The sequence below is a fragment of the Propithecus coquereli genome, unplaced genomic scaffold (assembly GCF_000956105.1).
Source record: "Propithecus coquereli isolate 6110/MARCELLA unplaced genomic scaffold, Pcoq_1.0 Scaffold443, whole genome shotgun sequence".
Classification (NCBI taxonomy): Eukaryota; Metazoa; Chordata; class Mammalia; order Primates; family Indriidae; genus Propithecus; species Propithecus coquereli.
In genome coordinates this window covers 1,163,762-1,176,184 of record NW_012150208.1, presented here as the reverse complement: position 1 = coordinate 1,176,184, position 12,423 = coordinate 1,163,762, and the positions used below count along the sequence as shown (strand labels likewise).

Below are 12,423 nucleotides of genomic sequence, written 5' to 3'. Positions count from 1 at the left end.
TCATGTCTGTACTCCCAGCCACTTGGGAGGCTGAGGCAGGAGGATGGCTTGAGTCCTGGAGTACCAAGTTGCAGTGAGCTGTGATTGTGCCACTACACTTCATCAGGGGTGACAGAGCAAGACTCTGCCTCAAAAAAAAAAAAATCATAATTAAAAACCTACCCAGAAAGAAATCCTTAGGCCTTGATGGTTTCTGTGGAGAAATCTTCCAAATTTTAAAAAAGAATAACACCCATTCTACACAACATCTTTCAGAAAGTGGAAGATGAGAGACGGTTTTCAAGTTATTCTGTAGATATGTTATCTTGAAGGTTTCTTGAGTATATACTTATGTCAAAACTTATCAAATTGTGCACTTTAAATATGTCCACTATATCTTAAAGCTATAAAAGAAAAAGGATATTCAGATGGCTGATAGGTATATAAAGATGTGCATGACAGCATTAAGAAACAGCTTCAAGAAAATGCAAAAATTTACTTGTGCCTAAACCCAAGAATCCCTGATTCTTGTAGCGCTCATTTAAACAGAGGTGCAAACAGCAAGCGGACATTGTCATTTTTGGGGGGCTGTGGCCGTGCACCTTGAAGTGAATTTGGAGGTTCTATACCCTTTGTGGCCAATGCCTGCTAGGACCAGAGGCTGCAGCTACCTCACCCCCGCAGTCAGCCCCAAGTTGGGGCCCCTAGAAAATTGCCGTGCAGGGCAGGATGTACCAGGCCATGGGGCAGGTGCTCCACAGGTTTTCAAATGCCCAGATTTGGGTGAACATGGTCACCCTGCCCACTTCACCTTTCTGTAGACTAAGACATGGGCGCCCGGCACCGCATCTGGCCCACTCCATTCAGATAATGAAGGTGTAGAAGATGTGGCCAGCAAGTGTTGCTGGCTGGCAGTCAAGCAGTTCCATGACTCCAGCATGAAGTCCCCACTGCCCCACTGGGTCCTGTGTCGTCAGAACAAGCCACACTTCACCACCAAGAGGCCCAACACCTTCTTCTAGGTGCAGAGCCCTCTTATTCCTGCTATCTAAATAAACTTCTCAAGAAAGCCAATAAAAAGAAAAAAGGAAGAGGAGAGAGGGAGGAACATGCAAAACCACAATGAGATACCACTATACACAATACAGAGGCTAAAATTAAAAAGGCTAATAACAACAAGTATTAGCCAGAATATGGAGCAACTGCAACTCTCGTAGATCAGCGATGGGAATGTCGAACAGTAAAATCACCGTGAAAGAGAGTTCGACATTTCCCAATAAACATGTGACGTGACCAGAAATTCTACTCATAGGTATATGTTAAAGATTACTGAATATGTGTGACCCAAAAGCCTTATACAAGAACATTCCTAGAAGCTTTATTCATAATAGCTAAAAACTGTAAGCATCCCAATGTCTGTCAACAGGGAAATGAATAAATATGTTTGAGTAGATTCACATCATAGAATACTACTCAACAACAAAGAAGAATCCCAGAATAACATGGATAGATCTCAAAAATATCACGTTGGGTAAAAGAAAATAGAGCAAAACAGTATACACAATATGATTCCAGTTATGCGTAGCTCAGGAGTAGGCAAAATTAAGTTTTGATAACAAAAATAGTAAAAGCAAAGTTTTCAAGTTAGGGCAGATAATGCCATGGTTGCGCTACACATCTGAGGTTCCTTCCCGCTTCCAATGACACAGCAGCTGCCTCTGGGGTGGGAATGGGGGGCTTTCTGGAAACAGGCACGAGGGGTGATGGCAATGTTCTTTCTCTTGATTTGGGTGATGGTCATGGGTGTATACATTTGCTTAAAATTCATTTTAACAAAACATTTATTAAAGCTTTACATTTAAGATATGTTCATTTTATATATAAATTATGTCTCATTTAAATTTTTATTTTTTTATTTTTTATTTCAGCATATGATGGGGGTACAAATGTTTAGGTTACATATATTGCTTTTGCCCCACCTGAGTCAGAGCTTCAAGTATGTCCATCCCCCAGACGGTGCACACTGCACCCATTAGGTGTGTATATACCCATTTCCTCCTCCCTCCTCCCACCTGCCTAACACCCAATGAATGTTGCTATTATATGTGCACTTAAGTGTTGATCAGTTAATACCAATTTGGTGGTGAGTACATGTGGTGCTTGTTTTTCCACTCTTGTGATACTTCACTTGTAGAATGGGCTCCAGCTCTATCTAGGATAATACAAGAGGTGCTAGATCACCATTGTTTTTTGTGGTTCAGTAGAACTCCACTTTATTATCCACCCATGTATTGATGGGCACTTGGGTTGTTTCCACATCTTTGTAATTGTGAATTGTGCTGCTATAAACATTCTAGTGCAGATGTCTTTTTTATAGAATGTCTTTTTTTCCTTTGGGTAGATGCCCAGTAATGGGATTGCTGGGTCCAATGGTAGTTTTACTTGTAGCTCTTTGAGGTATCTCCATATTACTTTCCACAGAGATTGTACTAATTTACAGTCCCACCAGCAGTGTATAAGTGTTCCTATCTCTCTGCATCCATGCTAACAATTATTGTTTTGGCACTTTTTGGTAAAGGCCATTCTCACTGGAGATAAGTGATATCTCACTGTGGTTTTGATTTGCATTTCCCTGATGATTAGAGATGTTGAGCATTTTTCCATATGTTTGTTGTCCATTAGTCTACCTTATTTTGAAAAGTTTCTGTTCATGTCCTTTGCCCATTTTTTGATACGGTTGTTTGATTTTTTCCTCGCTGATTTTCCTGAGTTCTCTATAGATTCTAGTTATCAGCCCATTATTGGATGTGTAGCATGCGAATACTTTCTCCCATTCTGTAGGTTGTCTACTATCATGATAGTTTCCTTGGCTGTGCAGAAGCTTTTTAATTTGATCAGGTCCCATTGATTTATTTTGTTGTTGCTGTCACTGCCTTTGGGGTCTTCTTCATAAATTCTTTGCCTAGGCCAATGTCTATAAGAGTTTTTCCAACATTTTCTTCTAGATTTCTTATAGTTTCATGCCTTACGTTTAAGTCTGTTATCCACCATGAGTTGATTTTTGTGAGAGGTGAGAGGCGTGGATCTTGTTTCAGTCTTCTGCATGTGGCTTTCCAATTTTCCCAGCACCATTTATTGAATAAGGATTCTTTTCCCTGGTGTATGTGTTTGTCTGCTTTGTCAAAGATTAGAGGGCTAGATGAGGATGGTTTTATACCTGGGTTCTCAGTTCTATTCCATTGGTCTATGTCTCTGTTCTTGTGCTAGTACCATGCTCTTTTAGTTACTATAGCCTTGTAGTATAGCTTAAAGTCTGATAAAATTGATGCCTCTCAATTTGTTCTTTTTGCTTAAGATTTCTTTTGCTATAGGGAGTTTTCTCTGGTTCCATACGAAGTATAGAATTATTTTTTCTAGATCTGTGAAAAATGATGTTGGTATTTTAATAGGGATTGCATTGAATGTGTAGATCACTTTAGGTAGTTTAGACATTTTAACAATGTTGCTTCTGCTGACCCATGAGCATGGTATGGTTTTCCACCTGTTTACGTCCTCTGCTATTTCCTTCCTCAGTATTTCATAGTTCTCCCCGTAGAGGTCTTTTGCCTCCTTAGTTAAATATATTCCTAGGTATTTTATTTTCTTTTTTGTTATCGTGAAGGGTATTGAGTCTTTGATTTGGTTCTCAGTTTGACTGTTGTTGGAGTATAGGAATGCTACTGATTTCTGTACATTGCTTTTGTAACCTGGGACTTTGCTGAATTTGTTTATCAATTCCAGTAGTCTCATGGCAGAATCTTTGGAGTTTTCTAGATATAAGATAATATTGTCAGCAAAGAGAGATAGTTTGACCTCTTCTGCCCACATTTGGATGCCCTTGATTTCCTTCTCTTGTCTGATTGCTCTGGCTAGGACTTCCAGCACTGTGTTAAATAGAAGTGATAGAGGGAAAGTTTCTGATACACTAAGAGATGATCATTCCAAATGGAGTGTTGAGTGGTAAGAGATATACAAACACAGGTAAGCCCATGTGGACTTTTGCTTAAGCAAAAATCTCCCAGATTTTCAAATACAGGATGAACCTGGGACTATGCTATGTGTAGCACTGGTCAGCCTGAATCACAGCCCTCTCCAAGCCCCTGGAAAGCAACTCTAAATACACTTAGGGGTCCCGTGGCATATGCCCCCTCCATGTTACATCTTCCTGTATCTCATCGTCCTAGCCCCTTAGATGTACCCACTTAGCACTCTAAAAGACAGCTAGGAAGATGTAAGTATAGTAGTCTCCCTCAATACCATTTGGCTTTCTGCTGTTTCAGTTACCTGCAGTCAGCATGGTCTGAAAATATTGAAATGGAAAATTCATAAGTTTTAAATTGTGTGCTGTTCTAAGTAGCACAAATCATCTCTTTGTGCAGGGTATCCACACTGTGCTCCCTGCCTGTTAGTCACCAGGTAGCTGTCTCAGTTATCAGCTCAACTGCCACAGTACTGTAGTGCTTGTGTTCAAGTAACCCTTATGTTACTTATTAATGGCCCCGAAGGGCAAGAGTAGTGATGAACATGCCAAAGAGAGGCCATAAAGTGCTTCATTTAAGTGAAAATGTGAAAGTTTATCATAAGTATGTATGTGTAGAAAAAAACATAGTATATATCAGGTTCAGTACTATTTGCAGTTTCAGGCATCCAGTGAGGGTCTTGGAACATATCCCCTTGGATAAGGGGGGACTATTGTAATGCCTATAAGTATGATATGAAAGTCATACCCATATCATTTGCTTCTGTCAAATACAGAAGCAAATTATCAGATTATCATCACACTTCAGGTCTTCCTATTTAAATCAAGTCCTAAGAATGAATGATTCTATCAAAGTTTTATCTTGTTATTTTGTTTCTTAGCTTCCTTGAGTGGAAATACAGAAAAGTCAGTAGTAGTGGAAATGTTTTTGCTGGGTCCCACCTAACTCTTTCCATATGTTTCTTCTTCCCTTAAAGAACCCACCTGCTCCCCCACTCCCCTCTGAACCACAGGGCTGGAGGGCCGCGCGAAAGCGCAAGAACGGCACTCCTTCGGCTGCAAGAACTCCTTTCTGATCGGCTCCCATCACCTCTCAGTACTTCCCATTCTGGTCAAGGTTGAGATGAAAGACAATAAAACCCATAGCAGCAGAAAGTTTTCAGAACACAAAGCTCTTAGGGTACTGAATTCCAAGAGTAGGTTTCCTAGGGCTGTCTCTGGAGTCCACACAGAGGTGAAGATCTAAGAGTCTGTCTCAGGGACATCATGAAGAGGTTGGGCACATCATAGAAGGCTTTCCTGGCATCCTGTTGTGTATACCTTCCCCTCCTCTCCTTTGCCCTGTCCGGATCCCAACTGTGAGACCCATCCATGGTTGCTCCTACAGCCTACAGACAATTTTTACCTAATCTCCTTCTCAACATCAAAACTTTAGTCCAGGAGTGAGTGTCCCACGTGCCCCTGTCTCCACCAAACAGCCCCTCATTGACACCTCCTGTCTCTACCCTTTGGCATTTGAATTTGCAAATCCTGCCTTAAGCCTTTTGTAGGTGTCTCTATAGTGCCATTTCTGACCTCTCCCTGGCACCAACCATGCAACAGAGCCCTTCGTGTAATGTGCCTACATTATACATTGAATGCATGTACATGACCATCTGTAGCAAACTCCAATTTACCACCATTACTGAATTTCTGTGTGTCACAGATCAGGTTTTCCATAAACAGATTGAGACAGGCTTTGCATGCAGGAGACTTATTGGAAAGTGCTCTAAGGATCAAAACCTTTGGTGGGGGAAGAAAGTTGAGGCAAGGTTGCACACAGAGAGAAGCTGCCTATGATGTCTCGGATGATCCTATGGAGAGTTCTGGGAGCTGGGCTGGCCCTCAGGGTCAAACCGAGGCAAGGTGACCAAGCCTTTATAACCTTCATTGATCAGTCATGGGATTCAAGCATCTCCCACTCCACCCCCAAGAAGAGGGTACCACGTTGGGTAAGATAGCTCTCCCACACATGGGCAATTCCTCGAGACAGACACATCTGAGAGCTGTCACCCGGTGACTCTCCCAGCAGCTGCTGGATGAAGGCTTCTGTTACCCTTTGTAACCCTGTAGCCCCAGCCTTCCTTCTGCATTGCCCATACTCAACGTGGACACGATGAATTAAATTGATGTTAATTAGATCAACTGTGCTCGGCCAGCTTTTTAAATTTTCAGTAGGGCTCATTTGTTTCTCCTCCAGGCAAACTACAGTTGACTGATCCAGGTTCCCAGGCACAGAGCCCACATCTTCAGGCACCAGCACAGACCCAGCCGCGTCCCCCACCACAGGGACACCCACCCAGGAGCTTCCTCAGAGCCCCAGCCACTTGTTTGTTCCTCAGACTGTAGATGAGAGGGTTGAGCACAGGGGTGACCATGGTGTAGAAGGCCGAGACCACCTTGTCCTGCCTGGCAGAGTGGTAGGCCTGCGGCCGCGTGTAAGTGACCATGGCAGACCCGTAGAAGAGCGCGACCACCGTCATGTGCGAGGAGCAGGTGGCGAAGGCCTTCTGCCTGCCGCGGGCAGAGTGCATGCGCAGCACGGCCGCCAGGGTGCGCAGGGAGGAGGCGGAGATGACGGCGAAGGGCAGCAGCAGCATGAGCACGCAGCACACGTAGGTCATGGTCTCGTAGAGCGACGTGTGCGCGCAGGCCAGCTTGAGCACGGCGGGGACCTCGCAGAAGAAGTGGTCGATCTCCTGCGAGCCGCAGTAGGGGCAGCGCAGGGCGAAGACCGCCTGCACCAGCCCATCCGCCAGGCCGAGGAGCCGGCAGACGCGGCGGCTCATGACGGCCGCGTACCTCAGCGGGTCGCAGACGGCCACGTAGCGGTCCTAGGCCATGCAGGCCAGCAGGAAGCGCTCGTCCCCCAGCAGCGTGAGGAAGAAGAGGATCTGGAGCCCGCAGCCCGCGAAGGAGATGGCGCCCCCGCCGCGGAGGAGGTCTGCGGCCGTGCGCGGCGCGACCGTGCAGACGAGCGCGAGGTCGGCGAGCGACAGCCCGCCGAGGAAGAAGTACCTGGGGCTGCGCAGCCGCGCGTCCGCGCCGATGAGCAGCAGGAGGAGCGCGTTGCCCGAGAGCGCCGCCAGGAGCGCGAGCGCGAGCGCGGCGAAGGCGAGCAGGGGCCTTGGCGCGTGCGCGGAGAGCCCCAGGAGCACGAAGTGGGGGGTGAGCGTCTGGTTTCCCGCCCAGGCCATCGCGCCTGCGGGACGTGCCAGGGAGGGCTGCGATCTGGAAGCAGGAGGTTCACGTTTAGTGCCATGACGTGGGGGACGTTGCACCTTTTCCCAGGGGGTCATCCTCTTTAAATGGTACTTGGTTTAGAATAAAAGGCGTACGCTGTTTAAGGAAGAAAACTCTCTAACGAAGACACAGGTGGTGGTGGTTGTTATTTTAACTTCTAGGACTGTCTGCATATGGTAGAGAAGTGAATTTTAAGCTATTTATTGCTAATGTGGGAAACTGCTTCTGCCTCAGCTGGGAACTGGTCTGTTCTCCAGCCCTCATAGTTGCTTCTCCTGGAAGCTCTCGGCCAATCTCACTAAGGATGCGCCCACTGCTGCATCTTCACATTTAATCCTCACAACTACCCTGAAAGATGGGGATGATCATTATCCCCATTTCACAAATGGGGAAGCTGAGACAGAGGGAGGTTTATTAATTTCCTTTCAGATATGAAAGCTTAGAGTATTTCTCAGAAGTTTAGTAAATAAAAAATTGTTGGCAACCCAAATGCCCAACATAAAGGAATCGCTAAGTAAATTATGGTACAATCACATGGTAAAATAATATATACTCAATAAGGTGTTTATGACATTTTAATAGATATTGAGCAAAAAAAAATACTGAATATTCTTAAGTATTTCTTAAGACTGGGAGAAAGTATGCCAAGATAATGACTGCGTGGTTCCTTTCAGGTAGTGGGATGAAGGGTTATCTCTGCCCAGTTTTTTTGTACTTTACACATTTTCTATAAGAAACATGGAAATATAATTTAATTTTTAAAGCAAAGTCACACTATATATAGGATCAACACAAAAATCGGCAGCTTACTCATAAATAATACCAACTAATTAGCAAAAGTAGAATATATTTATATATATATTAGTCATAATTACAACAAAACTGTGAAGTATCTTAGAAATAACCCTAATGGTAAAAAAATACAAAACTTTACTAAAAGACATAACAGAAAGCTTGAAGAAAGCTATGCATGTGTTTGGATACATATGCTCAACACTAGGATGTAATTTCTCCCTCAAATTATAGAAAACCCGTGTGATCACAATTAAAATCCCAACAGGACATTTACAGTTTAAAAATGGAAGTTCAGAGTTAGATCTCTCTCAGAAGTCTTCCCCAAAGCAGTAAGGAGATGGAAAACAGAAGTACAGTCTGCGTTGGAAAAGTTGGGGTAGCTGACAGCTGAACACAGAAAATATCTGGAAGAGACCCCAAAACAGGTAGAGGCTGAGCAGGAGTGAAGAAGAAAGTGGGCAAAAGACCCCTGTAGGCATAAACCACAAAGTGTGCTCTCCAAAGAGAGGGGCAAAACCAAAACAGCTAGTATGCAGCAGCAGAAGCAGGTGCATGGACTGCTGCACGGACTCTCTCAGGACGCAGTTTATTCCAAGGAGCAGAGGGGAAGGAATGGAATAAAGAATCACACAGATCAACTGTATTTGCAGGAATCGTTCTGCCCCTGTGGCAGGGAGAGGAGAGAGGATGGATTTGCATTTAAGAATAGCCCTGTAGTCTTCTGTCTCAGTAGCCTGAGGATTAGTAAAGGTTGCCTTCAGTACCCAGGGTCTGGAGAACCAGGACGTACAAAGAACTCCACCTCTGGACTAGCATGGCTGATTAAACGTACTCAATCACCATTCCCTCCAAAAATCCTACTAGAATGAGTTACCACAGACAGACACAATGAGAGAGAAAAGACAACAAAAACAGTTTTTGGAAACTAGAAGCAGATGGATGGGTTGTAACTGATTTGCAAAACTAAGAAGGCTGTGTTCTATGCTGGCAGTGCCTAAGAGAACAGTAACCACAGATGGGCTGAGGGCTCAGGAATTGGTGGCAGGAGGTGCCAATATAAGTGGGGGTGAGAATGAGACCAAAAAAGGGATTGCTTGAGCTGAAGAAGCACCTTGATACCTAGATCCCCTCTCTCCACACGGCCCTGCCCCTCCTTCACCCTGGAATGAAGTGTGAGACTGATTGTCCTGGGGAAGGTGAAGCAGAGAGTTCCAGGACCAGGGGAAGCCCACAGAAGGTGGGGGAGCTGTGAACACTAGAGAAAATTGAAGAAAACTGCGTGCCTGGCCTCTTCTCCCACTCAGCTCCAGGACCCAGATTTATTTCCTTTGGGCGAGAAATTAGATGACCCCCCCCCATTCCCCAACCAGAAATCTAACTGGCTCAGGAAACATCTAAAACTACTGATGTTGCAAGTTTAAAAAAAAAAATCCAGTCATCAAACCCAAAGCGAAGCCACAACTGATGTGCGCCGCCCACGTGCTCAAAGTACCCAATCTGTTTTTTGGTAACCCACACTTTAATATGAGCAGACAACCAAGGGTCAGCAGACACCCAAAAAAAAGTTTCCATCCACAAAGAAGGGAAGGAAAACCAACAAATCAATACAGCTGAAAGAAAAGCCTTTTCAGGGAAACAAAAATATTTTTTAAAAAATTTATCATCAACATGAACAAGATAAAGAAGATACTATAAACATGAAACAAGAAAAAGATGCTATAGAAAAAGGAGCATTCAGAGGACAAAGAGCTCTTTTAAAAATAAAAATACGTTTGTGCAGTTCTGCTTAGAGGAATTCATTTTACACCTTGGCACATATGTGAAATGACTTACAAACAAGATGATCTGGTATAGATTTATTTATAGTAGAAAAAAGATTGCAAACAACCTAAATGTTTATCAGTGGAAGAAAGGCTGAATGAACAATGGAATAATGCAAATAACAAACAACATGGGATTTGCTTTTTATATGTTGATGTGGAATCCTCTCCAAATTATATTGTTCAGTGAAAAAAGCAAGGTACAGAACAGTGTGTATGGCATAGTTGCATATATACATATATATGTATGTGTGCAGATATATACACACATACATGCATACATTATATAACATGTTATATCATGTATTATATAATTGTATATCACAATTATATATTATGTAAATTATGTTTTAAGTTACATAATCATATAATTATACTATATTATATATCTTACATCATATGATAATATATACTATTATATTTTGCATATATATTTATAAAAAAAGAAGCGTGTGTATGTATATATACACATATCCATAAACAAAATTTCTGGAAAGAAACATGAGAAACTAGTAATACTGCCTCAAGGGAAAGAATCAGAAGAATCAGATTGCTGAGATCTGGGGTAAAAAGAATCTGTGGCATACGATTTTGTGCCTTTAGAATTTCCGTCTTTGTGAGGCAATAACCTCATAAATGTAAGTACATGTAATGTTGAAGTGATCCGATTTGCATGGAAATTGACAGGTGAGAACCCACAGCACGCACAGCACATTGTAGGTGCATCATAAATATTTGTAAACAAATAGCCAAAAAAGTCCTGGAGTTATCAGTTATCAAGATACTGTATAAAGGTACGTTCATTAAAAGAGCCTGGTATTGGTAAAGCAATAAGCAAACAGAGCAATAGAACAGAGTAAGTCCAGAAAATTTGCAATGGAATTTAAACAACGGAATTCAAACTCTGTGAGAAAAGAAATGTTGTTCAATAAATGGTTTGAGACAATTGCCTACTTGTTTTGAAAGAAAAAAATCCCTACCTCATACCACACACAAAAATAAATTCCTGGCAAATTTAAATGGAGAAACAGGGGAATGTGTTTATGACCTTGGAGTAGGAATGGTCTTAAATAAGGCATAAAAAATGGATAAAATATGTAATGAGCAGTAAAGAAAATCAAAATAAACATAGAGAAAGATTACTTCATCTCACTAGTAAATAGAGAAATTCAAATTAAAAGAGATACAACTTTTTACCCCTGAGTAGAGTTTGGTCATATCAAGTGCGGGCAGACAAGACATAAGAAATAAGTACATATATAAAGTGCCAAAGGACACAGAGTATGATAACAATGGTCACCTCTGGAGAGAAGATTAAGATTAGGTGAGGATCTAGTCAAAGAGAGACTCTAGCTTGATCTATAATGTTTGAGTTTTTGACAAGAACCTGTCCACACATTCCTTGATTTTAAGTGAAGATTGTCGGGATATATCTGGGAGGTCTTCTTAAGCTTTCTTCGTATCACAACATTTTTAAACACATAAAACAAGTAACAATTAGGAAATATTTTGAAAAAAGTAAAAGCAATAAATACATATTTTTTTACAGAAAAGTAACATTGATTGCATACTGTTCTCAATGTCACCTCTGGGGTGTGAGGTGGGGGATCCCTACGTTGCTAAAGCTACCCGGGCACGTATACCACAGTCATAGTGCCTAGGAGCACGTCAAGGATCCCATCCTAGGGAATGATGGTGGCACTCACCAAGCAACAGGACAGGTGCAAGTGAGGCAAGAGAGAAAGAGGGCAAGGGGTTGGAAAGGAGAGGAGGCCAGGTACGGTGGCGCATCCCTATAATCCCAACACTTTGGGAGACTGAGGCAGGAAGATCACTTGAGCCCAGGAGTTCAAGGCTGCAATGAGCTATGATCACACCACTGCACTCCAGCCTGGGTGACAGAGCAAGACCCCATCTCTAAAAAATAAAATAAATAAATAAAAATTTTGAAAGGAGAGGAATGAGGAGAAACATTAACAATAGGCCAGGAGAGGAGAGATAAAAGGAGTAATTGGAAAACAGCAAGGAAAAGGAGACAGGAGAAAGAGACATGAGACAAAGGAGAAAAAGAAAGGAGGGAAAATATTAAAATACTGGAAATGTTTTTACCCAGAAGATAACAGAAAATAGTAAAACAAAGACACACTGAGACGGAGGCAGAGAGAGCAGACCTCACGAGCAGGGAGAATGAAGACGCTGAGAGAGAAGGTTCAGGAAGGAACACAGCTGGGACAGGGGCGGGAGGCAGGGTCCTTGAGGGAAGCCGGCAGCCAGGTGGAGGGACAGAGCACTCCTGTTCTCGACGGGACACCGCAGGTGCTGCGGGAGCCAAGCCTCCGGCTCCCCCCATCCTTCTGGGGAGGGCTCTGGAGCAGACTGACTGCATTCGAACCCCTGCTACTGTCTTGTGCCATTCCTGCTCCCTTCTCACAGCTGCTTCTGGCTCCGGGCCCCACAGGCTGCTGCCTCCAATCCAGACAGAGCCATTCCCTGACCCGACTCTCCTGTGCATAAAATGTCCATGTTCAA

At 43.2% G+C, this 12,423-nt stretch overlaps 1 protein-coding gene across 1 annotated transcript in view; it reads right to left on the bottom strand.

The window, feature by feature from the left end:
• Positions 1–7,233, bottom strand: part of LOC105818585 (olfactory receptor 56-like) — a 35,940-nt gene extending 28,707 nt beyond the window's left edge. Inside the window, 1 exon segment of the mRNA XM_012654651.1 lies at positions 6,336–7,233. Within this exon segment, the coding sequence (XP_012510105.1) occupies positions 6,336–7,233 (898 nt within the window).
• Between the last annotated feature and the right edge of the window lie 5,190 nt (positions 7,234–12,423).